General features: G+C 40.5%; 1 protein-coding gene across 1 annotated transcript in view; it reads left to right on the forward strand.

Annotated features, from left to right (window-relative positions):
* ENPP6 (ectonucleotide pyrophosphatase/phosphodiesterase 6) overlaps nucleotides 1–21692 on the forward strand; it is a 112893-nt gene that overhangs the window by 69698 nt on the left and 21503 nt on the right. Inside the window, exons 3-5 of the mRNA XM_045879628.3 lie at nucleotides 11719–11830; nucleotides 20233–20374; nucleotides 21107–21286. Of these exons, the coding sequence (XP_045735584.1) occupies nucleotides 11719–11830; nucleotides 20233–20374; nucleotides 21107–21286 (434 nt within the window). The remainder of the gene's footprint in view (nucleotides 1–11718; nucleotides 11831–20232; nucleotides 20375–21106; nucleotides 21287–21692) is intronic.

Below are 21692 nucleotides of genomic sequence, written 5' to 3' on the forward strand. Positions count from 1 at the left end.
AAGCCAGTAAAATAATATTACGAAAAATGTTATGCCGATGTATTTGAAAATGTAAATGAAATAGACAGTTTTCTGGAGAAAAATTACCAAATGGACAAAAAGAAATAGAAAATTGGAATACTTTTATATCTATTTTTAAATTAAATCTTTAAGATCCTTCCCTAGGGATGCCTGGATGGCTCAGTCAGTTAAACATCTGCCTTTGGCTCAGGTCATGATCCCAGGGTTCTGGGATCAAGTCCCACATTGGGATCCCTGCTCAGCAGGGAGTCTGCTTCGCCCTCTCCCTCTGCTCTTCCCCTGGCTTATTCTCTCTCTCTCTCTCAAATAAATAAATAAAATCTTCAAAAAATAATAAAAAATAAATAAAAGCAGAATACCCCAGTATTAGATGCCTCCACTAGTGAAGTTTTCAAACATGTAAGGAAAAAGTAACACCAGTCTTACACAAACTCTTTCAGAGAATGTATAATGATAAATCACATCCATAATGAAGTCAGCATAAGCTCGATACTAAAATGTGACAAGAAGAAAGTTATAGGACACCTTTTTCATGAACATAGATATAAAAATTCTAAACAAAATATTTGTAAACTGAATCAATCAATACATAAATAGAATAATATATGCCAACCAAATTGGGTTTATTACAGGCATAAAAGATAGGTTTCATATTTTAAAATCTATCAATGAATTCACAACAGCAACAGAATAAAAATAAAAAAAACACTTGATCATCTTAGTAGATACATAAAAACTATTTGATAAGTAACAACAACCATTCATAAAAAAAAAAACCTCTTAGTAAACGAAACTGGAATTTATTAGAATGAACTTGGGTAACTAGTAAAATACCTCCTTAATCTGAAAAAGAATATCTACAAAAACCCTATAGCAAACATAATAGTTGATAATAAATGGGTTCAGGAATGAGATAAGGATGGCTCCTGCCATGACTTCTATTCAAAATTATATTTGGAGGTCCTATTTAGTTGGGGATTGTGGTGCGGAGGGCAGGGGTAAAAATAAAACAAAAAGAAGAAAAAAAATTGTCATTATTCTAGATGACTCTGCAAAAATCCAAAAGAATTCATGTTTAGAGTTAATGAGATAAGTCTTTTGATATAAGGTCAACATTTTAAAACTATTGTATTTATATATATTAGGAACAAAAAGTTAGAAAATGAAATTTAAAAACCAATATCATTGGGGTGACTGGGTGGCTCAGTTGGTTAAGCGTATGCCTTCGGCTCCCGTCATGATCCCAGGGTCCTGGGATCAAGCCCTGCGTCAGGCTCTCTGCTCTGCGGGGAACCTGCTTCTCCCTCTGTCTGTGGCTCCTCCTGCTTGCGCATGTTCTCTCTCCCTCTCTGTCAAGTAAATAAATAAAATCTTTTTTAAAAAAACAATATTATTTACAATAGAATCTAAACACAAAAAAATAAAGGCATATATCTAACAAAAATGACTTGAGAACTTCACTTAGAAAATTATTTAGAGAAATGTAAAAAGACCTTAAAAAGTGGAGGAATATATTACATTAATCAATTGGAAATCTTAATATTATATCAACTTTCCCAAAGTTTGATCTATAGGTTCAGTGTAATTAATCCCAATCAAAATTCCAGCAGCTTGTGTGTGTGTGTGTATGTGTGTGTGTGAATTGTGTATGTCAATTGGCAGGTCAATTCTAAAATTTATATGGAAATGCAGGTTCAAGAATAGCAAAAACAATCTTGAGTCAAATGAATAAAACTGGAAGATTTACCCCCATTAAATACAGACATTTTAAAACTACAAAAATGAACACAAAATGGTATTTACACAAGAGTAGACAAATAGACTAAGAGTAAAGTTTAGATATTCTTTTTAAAAAAAGATTTATTTATTTATTTGAGAGAGAGAGAGAGCATGAGAAGGAGGGGCAGAGGGAGAGGAAGAGAGAACCAGAAACAGACTCCATGCTGAGCACTGAGCCCTACCCGGGGCTCCATCTCACAAAACTTGAGATCAGGACCTGAGCCCAAACCAAGAGTTGGACGTTTAACCTTCTGCGCCACCGAGGCACATCCCTACTTTATATACTTTTGAAACAGACCCGCAATACCTGATTTATGACAAGGGAGACACTTTAGAGCAGTAATGAAAGGTGATCTTTTTAAAAAATTATAAAACGTCTATTGAATGTGTGTATATATATATATTCAGACTCCTATCTAACACTATCCATAAAAATTCTAGGTAATTCCGGGTGGACTATAGATCTAAATGTAAAATGTAAAACATAAAGCTTCTAGAAGAATACATAGGTGAATATAATATCCTCATGACCTTGGGTAAGAAAAATATTTCTTAAACAGGAAAAAAATAGCATAATATAGAAAAATGACAAAGAAAATAGAACTTCTTGGGAACTTCTTGAAAATTGGGAACTTCTTGAAAGGACATCATTAAGGGCAAAAAGAATTCCACAGAGTGGAAGGAAGTATAACAAAAAGAAGTTCGTATCTGGAATATATGAACAACTCCTACAAAAAACAGCCAACTCAATAGAAAACCCTAGAAGATTTGAACTGCCACTTTACATAACTGGGTATCCCAATGGTCATATGTAAAGATCCTCAACATCATTGTTTATTAGAAAAATGAACAATAAACTGCAATGAGATAACTCTACACACACATGGAAAATGGTTCATTAAAAAAACTGACAAATCCAAGTGATGGTAAGGATGGATCAGCTGGAAGTCTCATAAAGTGTTGGTAGGGGCAAACTAAAAAAACAGCTTTGAAAAACTCTTTGGCATTATCTAATAAAGTTGAACATATGCATACCCCCAAATCTAGCAATTCTACTCCTACATATATTCCAACAGAAATGCATACCTAAATGCATCAAAGAACATGTACAAGAATGTTTATGTCAGCATTATTTAAAAATTTTAAAAACTGAATAGTAATACAATAGAACTTTTGTACATTTTTGGTTTCCTATTACAAAAATAATATTTATTTTAGTAAACTTGGTTCAATTCAATAAACAATAGTAAGAATTAAAAGTCAACCACAATCTCTCTGAATCAGTTAGGAATTGTCTGCTGCAAGTAATAGAAAATCTAGCTAACAGTGAACAATGGATACACATATGGGAATTTATTTGCATCACAAGAAGCACTTTATGGGGTTCATCTGCTTAACAACCTCATTGGAGGGGGAGACGAGCCATGAGAGACTATGGACTCCAAGAAACAAACTGAGGGTTTTAGAGGGGAGGGGATGGGGGAATGGGTTAGCCCGGTGATGGGTATTAAGGAGGGCATGTATTGCATGGAGCACTGGGTGTTATACGAAAACAGTGAATCATGGAACACTACATCAAAAACTAATGATGTACTGTATGGTGACTAACATAACATAAAAAAAAAAAAAAAAGACATAAACCTGAAAAAAAAACAAAAAACCCCAAGCTTGTTATACCCTTTGGCTACATTTTAGCATATTTGTTTTTTATCTTCACACGTGCTACCTCATGGTTTCAAGATGGCTGCTGTAGGTCCAGTGATCACATCCTCACAACCTGCATTCCAAACTGGAAAAGATGGAAAGAGGCAGTGCCAGCAAAGCACTTTATCTTTCATATGGAAGCGAAACTTTCCACCTTTAGCTCCTCAGCAGATCTCACTGCCAGTACGAAGTTATCTGACCATTCCTGGCCACAGGGGATTCTGAGGAAGTAAGATAGCTTTCTTCCTTCTACAGCAAGGGGTGGAAAGGGAGAAGGGAGTTCAGAATAACTTCAATTTAGCCCGAAAGAGTCTACCAAACCAGCGATCAAATTTGTCTTTTCTAATACTCATTTTCTTATATTCATTTCCACTCTTTTTTGTACACAAATATGCTTTAAATATTTATAAAAATGATGGGATGCCTGGGTGGCTCAGTGGGTTGTGTCTGCCTTCGGCTCAGGTCATGATCCCAGGGTCCTTGGATTGAGCCCTTCATCGGGCTCCCTGCTTATTGAGAACCTGCTTCTCTCTCCCTCTGCTGCTCCCCCGCTTGTGCTCTCTCTCTCTCTGTCAAATAAATAAATAAGTAAAAATCTAAAAAATAAAAAAATAAATATTTATAAAAATGAGATCATCCTTTACATACTACTTACTAGCCTCTCACCTAAAATATTATGCCAGTAAACACAAACGACAAAATGATTTTAATGCCTACATATAATTTAACCATACCGCTCTACCAAACATTTATTTATTTATTTTTAAAGATTTTATTTATTTATTTATTTGAGACAGAGCGAATGAGAGAGAGAGAGCACATGAGAGGGGGGAGGATCAGAGGGAGAAGCAGGCTCCCTGCCGAGCAGGGAGCCCGATGCGGGACTCGATCCAGGGACTCCAGGATCATGACCTGAGCCGAAGGCAGTCGCTTAACCAACTGAGCCACCCAGGCGCCCCTCTACCAAACATTTAAATTGCATCTTTATTTTATGTTATAAATAAGAGTGTAATGAAGATGCTTATATATACAACTTGCTTAGAATATGTTCCTAGAAGTGGTTTGCTGGGCGAAGCATGCATACGATAAAAATTGTGTGAATATCGCCTAACAACATTATTCTCAAAGGACGAGAGGGACTCAGAAATTCACACCGAGGTGTATGGCTCATATTGGTGTTGATCCATAGAGGACAACCAATTTATGGATTGCTAATCAGTATTAAAAAAAAAAACAACAACAACAACAGAATAGAATAGAACAAGAAAGCATTAGCCTGCATTGTTCATAGTTTGGTGAAACTTTTGTGTCTGCTGTGTGTGTGTTTCTGTACGTGTCATGAAGCAGTATGAGTATTTTGCCACAATTTACAGACAAAACGTTTTTAAAATGTTCGTGCAGATGAGCTCTTCAGGCATGCCTTCTGGTTTCCAGCACTCATTTTTTTATTTCCTTTTCTTGTTAACTGCCTTGATAAGAAGTTTTATAACAGTAATAAACTGCAGCAGTGATGGCAACATTCCTGATTTGCTTCCGACCTAAATGAAAATGCATCCCATGAAGTTTTGAAAAGTATAATTTTCACTGTAGTTAATATCTAGCGCGTCAGTGAAAGTTTCATTTCCTCTTTACATCAAGTTACATAAGGGTTTTCTTTTTCATTTATAAGGATTAGGATTTATTTTTAGTTAACTGTTATGATTAATTCCTAATTTTATTACCTGTGATCAGACTATGTGCATGGTGGCCTATAAAATTTCTGCTTTTTGGAAGTTATTGAGATTTTCTTTGTGGACCAGAATACGATCAGCTTTTCTGTTCGGTTTGATAATATTGAATATTCAATAATAATAAAATAAAATTTTCAATATCTATTGAATCCAGCTTATTGATACTAATATTCAAATTCTCTATCTCTTTAAATAAAACAAGATGAAATAAGAGAGGGAGACAAACCATAAGAGACTCTTAATCATAGGAAACAAACTGAGGGTTGCTGGAGGGGAGGCGGGTGGGGGGATGGGGTAATTGGGTGATGGGTATTAAGGAGGGCACGTGATGTAATGAGCACTGGCTATTATATAAGACTGATGAGTCACTGACCTCTACCTCTGAAACTAATAATACATTATATGTTAATTAATTGAATTTAAATTAAAAAATTCAAATCCTTCATATCTTTATATAGCTGTATCTTATATATCATTTATTCTTTATTTTTTGAGTTGTCATTAAAATCTTCCACCAAGATTGCAATTTTGCACTTTATTTTCCCAAGACTACTGTGTGTGTGTTGTGTATATTAATGATATATAAGTAATCATACCTATTCTTTTTTATTTTTATTTATTTTTTATTGAGATAAAATTATATTAAAATTGTATTCATTTCAGGTATACAACAGAATGCTTTGACATATATATGGTAAAATGATTATCACAATAAGTCTAGTTAAATCCACCACCACACATAGTTACAAATTATTCTTTCTTATGATGAGAACTTTTAAGATCTCCCCTCTTGGGGTGCCTGGGTGGCTCAGTCGTTAAGTGTCTGCCTTCAGCTCAGATCATGATCCTGGAGTCCTGGGATCGAGCCTCGCATGGGGCTCCCTGTTCGGCGGGAAGCCTGCTTCTCCCTCTCTCACTCCCCCTGCTTGTGTTCCCTCTCTCACTGTGTCTCTCTCTATCAAATAAATAAAATCTTTAAAAAAAAAAAAAAAAGATCTCCCCTCTTAACAAGTATACACATTCTTAACTGTTAATGTGGATTTGTAGTTATTTCAGGTTTTTGACACTAACTTTGGGGTGTTTTTTTGGTTCAGGGGGTGGGTTTCATCCACTCTTTTATATCTAACCTTTCTGTGTCGTTTTATATCAAGTGTAAATTTTTAAAGTATTTGATAGTTGGATTTTGTTTGTTTCATCTTCACATTCTTTCAGAGTTTAATCCATTCACATTTATTTTGAAACTAATACAGTTGGTTTTGTCTTGTATTATGTTTTCAGTATTAGTGCTTCCTGGATATTTCCTTTTCTAATCTTTTTCACTTTTCATCTATTTTGATATTAAGTTAATTTCATATGCTTCTTTTTTAGTGATTTGGAAGTTATGCATATATAACTCCCAATCTTTATATTCTAATCTTTAAGTCAATGTCTAGAATGAAACATATATTGACCATCTCTTTCCTCCAACAACAATGAAAATGCTTTTCCTTCCTTCCCTGGCACTCTCCTCCAATTTTTGTTGAAATAATTTGGAACTTTAGATCCAGATTATTACATTAAATTTTTCAATAAAATATTTTCTCATTTTTCAAATTTTTAATAGAATATTTTCACATAGCTACATTAATATTTATTACTGAATTTAATTATGTTTTGCCATTTCATTGTTTGTTGCTATTTATTTTAAAACCCTAACTTCTTCATTCTTGGATTCTTTTATTTTGACTTATTTTTCAGTAAGCTTGAGTAAATCTTTATAGTACGGAGAGCATAATTTCTGCCCTTGTATGTCTGAAATTGCCAGATACCATTTTAAAATAATACCTAAGGCTTTGGAGTCAGATAAAACTAGATTCGAATGTCAGCTTTTTCTTGTTCTTGCCCTGTGATAATGGGGAAATCTCTTTACTTTTTTGACGTAGGTTCCTTGTGTGTAAAATGGAGGGACTATCAGCTTACAGGATGCGTACGTTTTATACCAAGTAAAGTGTATTAACACTGGTCCATAGTAGTCAGTCAATAATAGATTGTTATTATTATTATTAATCTTTGTACAATACCATCTTTATTGAACATTATCCACATCTTAATACAATGTTATGCATATTAAAGGTCCTCCATTAAGTTGTATTACCATTTAATATTTGAGATATAATTTACATACAATAAAATGGATAGATCATAATAGTAGCGTTTGGTGCATTTTTTAAAATTGCACGCATCTCTGTAACTACCACCCAAATCAAGATAAAACATTTTCCCACAGTCATTCTTCCTTTCATTCAGCCACTCCCTGTCCCCAGAAGCAAACGTTTTCTGATTTGTATTATTATAGATTCATTTTGTCTATTCTCAGGCTTAATATAAATGGAATCACACCATATATATTCTTCTGTGTCTGCCTTCTTTTACTCATTGTAAGATTTTTGAGTTACACTCCAGATGGCATGTATCAGTAGTTTACTGTTTTTCACTGTTGAGTAGTATTTCATTGCATAGATATATCAAAAATTGTTTTTCCATTCTCATATTTATGTGTATTTGGGTTATTTCCAATTTGGAGCTATTATAACTAAGGCTACTATGAACATTTTTGCACAAGTCTTTTTGAGGACATATGTTTTCATTCCTCTTGTGTAAATACCTAGGGGGCAAAATTGTTGGGTCTTTGGATAATGTATATGTAACTTTATAGGAAACTGATGAACAATTTTATAAAGTGACCACATAATTTTATTATCCCACCAGAAAATTATAAATGTTTTAGTTTCTCATCCTCACTATCATTTAATATTTCATAAAAATCTATTTTGATGTATAACCGTATCAACTGCTTATATTTATTGTTGCATGATGTAACTTTTTTCCATCCCTTTCTTTTTAACCAGTGTATTTATCTTTTAAATTTTTTCTCTTATAGATAGTATATATTTGGGTCTTAATTTTTTATCCAGTCTATCTCTGCCTTTTAAATAAAGTATTTAGTTCATTTACATTTGATAGTATTTGGTAATTATTGGTATGGTTGGGTATAAGCCTACCATGTTTGTATTATTTTGTTATGTCTTAACTGTTTTTATTCATCTGTTGCTCATTTCCTATATTCTTTTCCATTAATTGAATGCTTTTAGAATTTTGTTATATTTTCTCTATTGATTTCAGATTTTATTGTTTTTTTTTTTCCCTAATGGTTACTCTAGACATACCAACATGCATCCTTAACTTATTCATGTTCTACCCTGAGTTAATATTTTATATTTCACAATGAAGTTACAGTTTTTAAATTTTATAATGCCATTTGTCCATTTATACATTCCTTATATTCTTATTGTCATCTATTTACTTATATATAATATTGTAAACCCCATTGTATATTGCTTTTAATTTTGCTTTAAACAGTCAGTGATCTCTTAAAGAAATTTCTTTTATGTTTACCCTTTCTGGCCAACATTTGTGTCATCTGTGGATCTGGTTCTGTTGAATATTTTTCTCTTAATTATGAGGCACATTTTATTGCTTCTTAGTACATCTCATGATTTTTTATTATATGCCAAACATTATCTGAAAAAGAACAGTAGAGAGTGTAGCAAATGATATTTACCCTGAGAAAAATTCATGCCTCCTCCTATGTCAGGCCTTTAGAGTGGAGGCTAAGTCAATCTAATCTGTAGTTGAGCTGGATCTGGGGTTTTTTGAAGCTTTAGTTAGATTTACTTTGCCACTAGTTTCAAATGTCATGAGGGAAGATAAGGATTATCCCTTTATCAGGTCTTGGAATTTGTCCAGTGGAGAACTCTCTGTTCTTCACATGGAAATTTTATGTTGCCTACTTTTTGAATCACTGAGTTCTTTTTCTCTCCAGCATTGTCCTCAACTTTCTGCAGCTGGGAAGACCTCTCTCCCCTTTGATGTTCTGTCCCTAGCCTTTGATGAGCTGTTGCCTTGCGCTCAGTGGAGGGTTTGTGTACTTGGGGGAAATTTCTCTGAGTTCTCCTGTCCTACCCTTAGCTTTTAGAAAATGCTGCTATGGTTCTGGAATGAGTTAAAATTCATTGTAATTTTTAAGAATAAAAAATAAAAATAAAAAAAATGGATCTACTTTGCCACATGTTATCTCTATCTTTACTATAGAATTCTACATGTAACTAATCGATAAAAAGTTGTTTGTATCCTCCTTTAACTTGAGGAAAGGGTAAATTTCTCAGGTGATCTATGTTGCTATGCCAGTGTTAAATTCAGATTCATTTTAATCCAATAAGAGGATTAAGAGAATATATGACTGATAATATTAACAAACATAATTCTTATTTAGTATAAAAAATACTGATTGATATTAATGTGCAAACATAAAAAAGTGTGCAGTTTCTTTTATCTGCTAAAACCATGATCAAAATTCCATTACTTGCAAACTCATAATACCCATGTATCAGATATGCCAGAAGAAGATACCTGAGCACACTGTATAAGGCTGCTAAAGTTTTAAAGGATAGGTGGTGTCTTATTTGCTTCTGAATGCTGACACTGAGCACAGAGTAGATACAAAGAATGGCCTTCATACATTGTTGAATAAACAGCTTTGCAAGAACAATAAACATTCACAAAAAACCTTCAACAGATGAAACACAGATATGTAAAGTGCTATAACCAGTCAAGATCCCACTGGCATTTCTTACCATAATGAATTTTCTTCAAGAACTCATGGGCAGGATTTACTCTTGGGTCATCTAGCCTAATCATCTTACTCAACAAACAGGCCTTGGAAGGGGAGCTGCCTGCCTTCTAGGCCTATCTTAATTGTCCTGGATAGCCCTTGCTCTCCCAAGATACCAGGCAGAGAGAGATGAACTCTTCCATGGAGCACTCAGCTTTGCTATGGTATGCTGGAGTAAGGAATTCTTGGAGGCTGCCCCACCTTCTTATAAATGAGCTGTAACGGACTAGCAGATATACCCAGGAGTGGGGTTAATGTGTTTCCTGACAGAGACGTTCCTTTCCTGCTTACTCCCAACTTGTTCCACTTTACTTACCTCTACCTTGAGAAATCATTTTTCCTGGGCTATAAGAATGCTCACCATCTTGTCTCCTGGCACTCCTTGTCCAGAGCTTTATTTTGTGTATAGTTCCCCACACTAACCTTGTTGTTTCTCATCTCTGAACTTTTGCTTCTGCTTCTCTCTTTGCTTGGGATGTCCCTTCCTTCCCCACCCCCATGCCCTGACACATTGGCCAAATGCAGTCTATAAGACTGAGCCCAACCTGGGGATTCAAGGAAGGCTTCCAGGAAGAAATAATCCCTCAAGTAGATGTCCCTCATCTGAGATCCCACACCAGTAAGTGTGCACCTCATTTTAGACTTCACATATTACCATATTTCCCCAAATTTCTCTTCCCACTAGACTAGATTCTGGGATGCTCCAGGATGAAGACCCTGACTGACACATTTTTGTTTCCACTATGTCTGAACACAGTGACTAGTTCATGGTAGGTGCCCAATAATAGTCAACGAACTTAAACTGAGGCTTGCTCATACCTCTCCTGCCCTATATTTTGGTAATAAGTTTGGGTGTCTCTTCCTCAGAGCAATTACTTCTACTTGTCCAGGGGCCTGGGGCAGTGAAGCTGAGGCCATAGCAGCTCCTAACATCTCAATGCCCTTAATTCTTTTACTTCATTTTGGGGCGCCTGGGAAGCTCAGTTGGTTGGGCCTCTGACTCTTGATTGCGGCTCAGGTCATGATCTCAGGCTCATGGGACCAAGCCTCACGTCTGGCTCTGCAGTCAACACGGAGGAGTCTGATTGTCCCTCACCCTCTGCTCTTCCTTGCCCCACCCACTCCCCCACCACTCTCGTGCTCTTTCTGTCTAAAATAAATAAATAAAATCCTTTAAAAAAAATCTTTTACTTCATTTTGGGAGAGGCAAAGTCGTATCTCAGAATCCCTGCTTTAATTCAGTGATTTTTAGGCTTGCTAATTTAGTGTGGCATTTCTTAGTCCAGTTAGACTACTGAAATTTTTATTTTATTATTCCAGGACTAATCAGATACTACCTAATACTTGATTTTAGAATAGACAAAAACACACTAGAAGACTCAGCAGTTATGAAAAATCTATGGGAAAAAGTTTTAATTGAGACCTTTCTGTGTATGAATTAATTTTGTTTCAAATTAGAAAAGACAAACATTAACCAATTTTTGTTAGTCCCTATCATGGGACGCCAGTGTTGTATAGGAACAATATTTGAGAACCTCTGCTCCAGTTAAGTAAAATTACAGTTAAATATACCACCTATCAGCAGTAAGTTCTTTTATTTCATGAAAATGAACAAAGATTTTTATTTTGAGTAATGGTGTTTGCTTCCTGAAATAAGCTCAAAAACCTACCTTTATTATATATATATATATATATATATATATATATATATATATATATATATATACTTTATTATTGAAGAAAGTAACCATTTACCATCTTTTTCCTTCTCAGGCTGTGAGGTTGAGATTCTTGGGGTCAGACCTACTTACTGCCTAGAATATAAAAACGTCCCAACGGATATCAATTTTGCCAATGCAGTCAGCGATGCTCTTGACTCCCTCAAGTAAGTGTCCCAAGGTTTTAGTCATACCATTGTTCTTCATTGTTTCCAGGACCAATAATGAATGCTAAAGTGAGTTAAGAAGGCTTGGTACAGGTGGAATAATGTCTCAGAGATATGATTAGTCTCTTGCGTGATGACTGTTAACTGCTACCAGAGAATAATTGTGAGTGAGTCGTTTCAGGTAGGGGCACTCTCTGTAAATGTTGAATGGAGAGCAAGAAAGTCCTCAAGTGTTTGGGACTTTCTTCTTTATGTTGATGGACAATAGAGAAGCAATACAAATGTCAACATCTCTCTAATTAAGATTTAGTGAATGCTTGTATTTCATAAAATGTTATTATTTGGCAAGAAGGGGGGATCGGTGGTGAAGTAAATTTGAAAAAATTGCCTAATCTACCCTCTTCTTGGTAATGTATGAAACACGTAGAACATAGAACCTTTTTCTTCCTCCCACATGGAGCAATGACACAGAACTTTGAAAATGCAGAAATCATTAATGGTGTCTTAAATAGCACACGAGAGTCTGTCAGGGAAGCTGATTAACAAGAAAGGTCAGGAGAAAGCCTCAAGGCAGTCTCAGAAATCGCTAGATATGGAAGTCAAGATAGGAGACCAGCTGGGGTCTACCTGAGTAATTAGCAACCAAGAAGCTAAAGATGTTGGGGGCTCTCACATTTCCAGGGCTGGATTTGCGGTCTCCTTGGCTACTGAGTGGATCTCCTGGGTAGGGTCAAGGCAGAAGATCCATAGTAATCAGTTTGGAGACCAAGGAGGGACTGTGATCCTCCCAGGAGAAAGAGCCTGTTTTCAAGCTGGGCAGCCTCCGAGGGCCACCATATCCCAGGCACTGTGTACTACTCACCAGCAGTAACCACATGAATTGGCCTATAGCTAAGATAGCCCCAGATATAGAGCTGACCAATTATGAATCCCATTCTTGCCATCACCACCCCAAACATTGCGGGGAACAAGTCACCCCCACAGAACTGCACAAGGAGAAAACAATACCCCTCCCTCCGTTCCTTCTTGGAATAATTCCACTTCCATGAAACCCATTAAGATGGGCCTTTGAGGCGCAAGAAGGCTCAAGCTCTGACAGATTGGAGAGGAAATAGGTTTGAAATACTTAAAAACTGAGATGTAACAAATTTAAAAGTTGAGATTTTTTTTTTCTGGAGGGAAGAGGGAAGGGACAAGGTCTGGAATGAACTTTAAATAAATATTATTAACCATTGAATAAATAGCCTTCAACATATGGTTTGTAAATCATGTGTGTTATATGATCCTGTCTCCTACCTACTCTGCTTTCTTTTCCTTGCCCACAAGTGCTGGAAAACCACACACACATGATGAACTAGAATATCGTGTTACAAACTAGTTTGTGCAAAGCTGAAGAGCACCACACGCACAGCAGATGCGCAGAGCTAGAACTCTGGAATGGCTCTGTGTCTATACAGTGCTGTTTCCAACATATCCAAAGTGCTGGCCACCCCTACAGCTTATTGCCATGCTAAATAAGAACATTTAGAACATAGCTGTCATACAAATACCTCCAAATAACCCAATGCTCTATTTGGGAGGGTAATCTTTTTCACATTCATCTTACCTTGAGAATCGAATGGTCACTGACTGTACACAACCCAGTGATGCAACAGGTGGAGAGCCACAGAGTCCCAAGAGGCTCAGGTTAGCCAGGGCTGGCAAGCCGGCCCATCCAAGCAGACTTCCTTGTCTTGAGGTATAGCAGCATGCTGGAGGAATGAGTGCTGGGCTCTGTTTCCTAGGGAAGTTTCTGTTTCTCTGTTTCTAGAGAAGTTTTTCTTTTTCCCTTTTCAAGCAACATGACAAAGCTCTGGAACACTGGGGAATAACATCTTTACCTTAGAGCACAGCATTTAGAAAGGGGGAGGTTGGTGGGGGGTGAGGTGGTAGTATGTATATGTGTGTGTGTATCTTTGTGTGTATGTGTGTTTAGCAAAGGCATTGGGCTCCCCTAGACAGAAAAGGCTACCAAGAACTGGAGGCCCAGGAAAGTGGCCTCGGGCTAGGCCTCTATCTGGTGTGACCTGATACCACCATATTGTTCAATTGGCACCATTCATACTATAGTTTACATAAATGGCCTTGAAATCCCAGGGGATGACATTCACATAATCTACCAGTGAATGATGCTTCTGCAGTTGGGGAGTGAAGGCCTAGGAAGGATGGAACCAGGCCAGTGCAATTGTCTTGTGGGGTCTTCATACTGTCAAAGTTAACAGGGCCACCAGAAACATCCCCTGTGAATAGTAGTTGGAAAGATGGAGATCCACCATTTCTAAAACTAGTTAGGGCTTGAAATGAGACAGAGAGAAAAAAAGAGAAGAAAAGCAATAGGCCAGATGATACTGATTGCCTGTGGAAAGCAGTAAGATAATTTAGGCTCTCTTGCAAAGAAAAAGAAGGCACCTTCTATAAACAGCCTAGATAGATAGATAGATAGATAGATAGATAGATAGATAGATAGATAGATAGACTGATTGATTTAGAGTGGGGGCAGGGAGAAGTAGGGGGAGAAGGAGAAAGAGAATCTTAAGCGGGTTCCACACCCAACGCAGAGCCCGATGCGGAGCTCGATCTCACCTCCCTGAAATCATGACCTGAGCCGAAACCAAGAGTTGGACCCTTAGCCAACTGAGCCACCCAAGCACCCCTAACCTATGCATTTTTAGAACATGTCTCATTACCTTCTTACAAAGTAGAATAAAGGATTGACATTTGTGGGCCAACACAGTTAAGACCACTTTACATGTAGCAGCTTATTCATGTAAGAATGTGACTCAAAGGAATTATGAATTCTCTTGGTGTGTATGCTTAGGCAAAGATGTATTAATTATTTATCTTTCCATCAGATAGCCCCAAAACAAGGAGCAAGTTTTAGACTCCATAGCTTACCTCTTGGTTTCTGCTCAGCTCTATCTCAAATTCCTAGCTATAATTTGAGGAGTGCTTAGAGTTCACACAAGTGTGCGAACACAGGCATGCATATGCATGTGGGCACACACAGGCATTTCTCCTGATCAGTACTGCTTATAGAGTGTCTTTTCCACTCTGCTATTATTCTGAGAGGCAGAGAGAATGGGATACAGGATAGATATGCTTTTGAAAGAAGGCAGTTACGATTGACCTATGGACAACATTTCGGCAAAGGGTCCGGCTCAGCCAAGAAGCTGCATGGTTCTGTAGAAGGGCTAGTCCAATTTCCATGTTTGATCTGGGCATTGCCATCCAGGGCTCATAAAGCTTTATTGACCCAAGTCATATCCATGGTAGACGCTACCTCGGCACCTAGACAACCTCCAGCGTAGAAGAAAGGAGAGGGCAAAGAGAATTCATGTCTTCAACACACACCTGCCAGCATTGTGTCAAAGGCGCTATCGCCATTGACCCATTCTGCTGTTACAGCTACTGTATTACACAGGTGTGTCATCCTCCTCCTCTTACAAAGAGTCCTCCTCCTGTCCCAAAGTTAAGCACCTCGCTTCAGGTCGCACACAGCTAGTAGGTGGTGGAGCCGGAGCCCAGGTCTGAGAGAGAAGTGCCTGGACACTTCAGAGTCAAGTTCACAGCTCTCCTCCTGGTCTGCACCCATACCTCTGAGGTGCCCTGAAACCGAATCAGACCAACAGGATGGCGGGGGTTGGCTCCTTCGCAAGTCACCCCTGGGCCTGGGGCTCATGAGCGCCTGAGGTGGACTGGCAGCCTTTCGGGTCTGCTCGCTGCTTGACATGTGCAGCACACAGCCCCAGTCATGGGCACGCTATGTACCATGCCACCGCACACGGGGACAGGGAAGCAACACCCCTGCCCACACAGCACCACAGAAAGCAGTTTGTGATCACAGCACTTAATCTGTCCTCCTGGAAGTTCTGTTTGTCGGACAGTCATGCTTCGGTGGGCAGGAAAAGGGGCATACCAGTGGTGACAGCCCCGTGCAGCCCTGACCGCCTGGAGGGACTAGGAGGCTGCTCCCAGGTGCAGGTGCCTGATGAAGCCTCTCAAAAGGGTTGGTCAAGCAACAACTGGGCCCCAGGAGCGGTGGACACAGCTGCTGTCTATTGTCAAGCTCCAGGTTACGGAAAACAGCTCCAAAGGAATTCTTTTAGGATCCCAGAACCTCAGTGGCTGCTGGTGCCTATAAAGGAGTGGATGGATGACGAGATGGTTCTTTCCACAGACCATGGGGCGGCTGGGGCAAATGTCCTGGCCTTTGTCTCTCCTCCCCCTGGACTCTGAGGGAAGGGGCTCAGCACACAGGCAAAAGCCATCCAGGCACATCTGGAAGGAAGAGAGAGACGCAAGGCATCTCCTTCCCTTTGCCTCCCTTTTGCTGTGTGTCAAGCACTTTATAAACATCAGCTCATTTCCTACCCAGTGTAGCCCTCTGTGGAGGTTTTTCACATGGCACATTGAGGCTTCCAGATATTTTTGCTGTTCTTCTGAGACCTCCAGGATAGCAAGGTTCACGTCTTTGAGCTCAGATTTGTCTAATTCCAATACCCTATCAATGTATAATTTTCCAAAATTAAGGCTCTGTCATGTGCTCACTACATATGTATATGAGAATTATGCTGAGGTTCAAATTCCTTTATTGCTGAGGGAATCCAGGCACGACCAGGCTGGTTAAACAGAGAATATGAGAAACACACACGTGAAGGAAAAGAATGATGGAGGACGATGGCATACGATTATTGTGAGATGCAGAAATGCTTCACGACTTAGAGGACAATCAGACCGTGATCTTTGGGACTGCTTTCTCCATCAGGCAAAAATAACCTTCATCTTACTGGTTTCCTACAAGTTGACAGCTAAGTTTACACATTCCGGGCTCAAGTTGGTCATAAAGTCTGGTGACCTGTAAACAAGTTTATCAGACACTGTTCTTGTAGGACACAGGAATGACAGGCAGCTGTTTTGGGGGCCTAATTTCTAAGTTTTAGATCATTTTTCTTAATAGTTGATAACTTCAACCATCCCTTCGAATTGCCCCCCATTTCTCTCTCCCTAAGTCTTCTCTTTCCAACTCACTTTGGTAAGGAAATGGATGTGAGGTTATGAACTTTTACACTGAAAAGAGATCTGGACAACATCCTAAGATGATGGAGGACCTGGGTGTCCCTGAAAGCCTGGGGCTGGGGGCTCCTTGCAGCTCTCAAGTGCTGGGCTGACAGCCACATGTCATTGGCTCAGTTCCTGGACCCCTAAAGCTATAAATTATAAATGGCCAACCATAGGTCTGCAGGCATTTCCACCCATCGCTCCTCACCCAACCACTACATTACAAATGAGCTGACCTGTGATGGAGACCAGATCCATGTGGAAAACACCTGGCGACCAAGAATCTGTCCGCTGAACTCCAAACAGGCGAGAGTGCTCAGCCCTTGAAGACTCGGGTCCCTAATGAATCGACGAAACTCCAACCTAGAAGTCTTTTCCAAAGTCACGTGCATAAATCCCTGAATCGCCAGCATCCCAAATCCAGTGTTCCTGGCACCTGGGGTTGACAGCTCCTTCAAAGAAAGCCATCAGGTAAATCTGTGATACGGGGTCCCTGATCACACAGAGATTTTTTAGATATGGTGCAGAGCCTGAAAGAAGCCAGCCAAGTGGTTGCTGTGTTAAGGGAAGTATCTACAATGCAGTGACCTAAAAGCATGTCTTTGAACTTTAATGCAACAGTCAGCCTGTTTGTGCAATTTTCCCCCCAGGCAGGCCCCACCCTGGAAGTGGACACACTTGAACACTGGATACACTGCATGAATCCGCACATCTGGGGAGCTACAGATTCAACTGCATAAAGCAGCTAAAGGCTGAGGCTCATCTGAGGGAAAGATTTTATGGAAGTTTCCACTGTAGTCATCAGTGTAATGAACACGGGCCTCACAAAAGTTTAGGGATGTGTATGAAAGTGCCATTATCTAGCGAGAACTTTTCCCCACCGCCCACACCCTTGCAGGCCCCTGCAGTGACTTTTTGTTCTCTGCTGTCTACAGATGGATGAGTCATTCACACATTAGCGAGTATGAATAATGATAATATCACTTTTGAAAAACACCTAACCCAGTCCCCATTGTGGAGAAGGGTGGTATTTGTTAAAGAAGGGCCGGTTTGTTGTGTTCTAAAAAGAGAAAACACTTGACTAGCAATTTCACTTAATTTGAAAACCAATGTACTCTCAAAAACATAAATGAAATGCCCCTCAGGGTACACAGTAGAACATCACAGCATCATTAAAGGACGTGCCGTCTTGGCAAGTATGACCCTAATGAAGGAAGATGCTAATCAGATTATCCCCTGAAAACCGCCCCAGTGTAGTGAATGTAGTAGATGCGGACTTTCAAAAGCCCAGGCTGGTAGAATGCTCTGATCTTGGAGATTCACGTTTCCAGTTCTAGCTATGCCTCTGTGAGACCTTGAGCAAGTCCTAGAATCCGTTCTGGCCTATTTCCCCATCTGCAAAATGTGCAGATGCTTTTCTATAGGGACGCTTCCCACAGTAGTTCCAGAAATCCAAGACACACCCAACCCACAGACATGGAGCGCTGTCCGTCAAGAAGGGTAAGAGTCTTATAAGAGAATAAGGACCATTTCCATAAGAAGGTTAAGCAGAATGCTGCCCCATTGGTGTGGGCCGTAGAGTTTTTAGTGGTTGTCATCAGGGTTTTGGAGTCAGCCCAACGTGGGTTTGAGTCCTGGTCCCATCTCTCCCTGGCTGTGTGAGGCAGGCAACTCTACTGAGCTCTCTGTTCAATGTAGCCCTGTCTTAAAGGGTTGCTGTGAGGATTAAATAATGAATGAAAAGCCTTCGACGTAGTACCTGACCCAGAGCAACTGTCATTTATTGAGCGCTTACTATTAGTATACTTTCAACTGTTGTAGAGCTCCAACTGTATGCCAAATACGGTAGGCTACAACTGAGCTACAGTGGAGGATGAATCGCCATCCCCCCCAAAGAATTCACAGCTTAGAGAGGGCGAAGGAACATTAGCAGGCCACTGCAGCCCCGCATGGAAGAGCATTACCAGGAGATGAGCCTAGAGGGCCCGCAGGAGCACCCGGAGGGCCGCCCAGCAGAGCCTGGGGCATCAGAGCCAACTTCCTGGAAGGGCCACCATCTCCCCTGAGACCTGGAGGATGAGTAGGAGCTGTTTTTAACTCTGGCCGTGCAAACCACCCTCTCTGAACTACCGGGAGGCAATTTTCCCTCCTCTGTGGATTGCAAGACCCAAGGCAGAGCAGGCTCTGAGGACTCACATTCTTTTATTGCTCATGTTCCAGGTGTTGGGGCAGCCACATCAGAAGACACCATGCCATCTCATTTGCATGTGTGTGTCTTTAAAATATAGTTTTTCGAGAGAAATAAGGCAATCCACCAAGAGTATCAACTATTAGCTCTTGTAAAGTCCAAGCAAAGGAATGAGCTGTAATTTCTTTTGCATTACTTCAACTTTTGTCAGTTACTATAACGGCTCCCACCATTAACATCGTCATCATCATGATCATTGTTCAGCTCGGGTGCTTTGGGAGGAGTCGTGGGCAAAGCTTGAGCTGGGGCAGGAGGGACGGTGGAGAGCACTGCGTGAAGGAAGGAGGTGCATTACACGGCATTTTTTTTCTCCCTTCCCTGACTCCGCAGGCCTCCTACTCCAATGGAGAGCACTTGTTCCTGGTCATTCTTAGCCCAGCATCAAGGGCTTGGATTATTAGTACTCTGGCCAAGGAGAGTTTCTCCAGAACCAGTGTCTTCCTGGGACCCAGGGAAGTGTGGTCACTGTTAGAATTCACTCTATATCCACACTGGAACTGGCCCTTCATAGAATAAATGTCCCCATTAGAATAAGTGTCTGCTGAACACTAACCTGTTTGCCTCCCCCAGGTTGCCCTGGGAAAGCTTGCTCTTATTCTTGCCAGTGGGTTAAACACACAGTCTGCTGTTTTATTTAGACACTTCCTTTAGGTCCAGCAATAATCGAAGTCATTATTTGAATGATTGCTTCTAGTTGTTCTGATCTTATGACAGCAGCGGTGGTAGAGTAGAGCTATGAGAACTGTCCTCTGCCTGTTCCAGCCCTTCCAACTCTTGGGGCACAATGAGCGATGCCACATGAGCCCTGAGGGGAGATGCCCCATAAACGTGCTCTCTGACTGTTGCACTGAGGTGCTCAGGACTGGCATGTCGTGATGCCGTAGTCGTGTTTCCTCCCTTAGAGATCACCGTGATCATTTTAAGGCGTCAGTTTTGCCTGGCCCACAGGTCAGGGATCTGGGGATGCCAGTGCCTTCACAGAGGACTGCTGAGTGGAGGGGGGAGAAAGCAGTGAGGGCCTCCCTCAACTGCGTCTCTCTCACTCTGCTCCCTCCAGGAGTGGCCGGGCAGACGTGGCAGCCATATACCATGAGCGCATCGATGTGGAAGGCCACCACTATGGCCCCTCATCGCCTCAGCGGAAAGACGCCCTGAAAGCCGTGGACACTGTCCTGAAGTACATGACCAAGTGGATCCAGGTAACTGAAATCAAGGACCATGACGCTAATCTTCCCTCTTGTCACTTCCTGTCAGTTTCCTTGGTTGTCATAACCCTTCAACATTTTCCTTCTTACTGGTGTTAGTGGACGAGGTCAGCACCAGGCTGGGGTGGGTCTCTTTTCTTCCCACAACCACTTGTCAGATACCAGGAGCTCCCTTGTTTTACAACCAGCCCAGCGGGACTGAAATGACCAGATTTGCATTCTTACCTGGCTTAGCTGGCCAGATGGCCCAGTTCTTTACCAAACCTAGTAAGTCTGTGAACCAGGTTCAAGCAGGCATGGAGACCAGACCTGGGTTCTGTCCCTGATCCTGCCACCCACCCCCTTGCTGGATGACTCTCAACAAAGTAAAACTTTTGTGGGCTTTATTTTCCACGTTTGTAAAATGGGTCGGTGACCGCTCCCGTCTTACCACACAGGTCTGCTGAAAGAGCAGAAGGAAATGAGAACAGAGAAAGTAGCTTGAATGGCTCAAGCCCAGGAGGGATGATTTCTAGCACTACTGGAAAGGGGATGTGCTTTCACTTCGCCCTCCTCGAAGTGCTTCTATGGTGATGTTGCACTGGTCCCATCAGGGCAGAAAAGTTTATGATTGAGGAAGTATCCTTTCCCCCATAACTTACAGTTTAAAACACTTGTTTACAAGACCTTCCAGAGTGAGCACATCTCTGCCTGGGAGCTGACCTGACGGCTTTTGTCCACCTACAGGAGCGGGAGCTGCAGGACCACCTCAATGTCATCATCTTCTCAGATCATGGAATGACTGACATTTTCTGGATGGACAAAGTGATCGAGCTGAATAAGTACATCAGCCTGAACGACCTGCAGCAAGTGAAGGACCGAGGACCTGTCGTGAGCCTCTGGCCAGCTCCTGGGAAACACTCTGAGGCAAGAAGCGCCATGAGCGGGGGAGGCGGATGGATGATCACTCTGAGCTTGGTCTTTGCCCTGGGGCTTTAGCACTGAAGTAGAGAGCTGTGCCGGAGCTGGGCCTCCCGAGGCATGTGACCTACTTTGTTGCTCCCTTGACCTCTGCCAAATTGCTCATCCTCCTGTGTCTGTCTGCTCTTCTCTGAAATGGGCATGATGGTGTCCACTGCACAGATGTTAGTGGAAATCAAATGAGATAAATGATGTGTGGTGCCTAGCATGTTAAGCTCTTAGCCCTTTAGTAGGGCTATTTTATTGTTGGCCCAAATGCGGCACTTCTCAGGCAAACCTGGGGGATATGGATGCATACAGAGAATGCTCTTTCCCTGGAACAAAGCTGCCCATCTGATCTGTTTTCGTAAGG

This window comes from Mirounga angustirostris, unplaced genomic scaffold (genome assembly GCF_029215605.1).
Source record: "Mirounga angustirostris isolate CCGP_5_RB_7025 unplaced genomic scaffold, mMirAng1.0.hap1 SCAF_2, whole genome shotgun sequence".
NCBI classification, from domain to species: Eukaryota; Metazoa; Chordata; class Mammalia; order Carnivora; family Phocidae; genus Mirounga; species Mirounga angustirostris.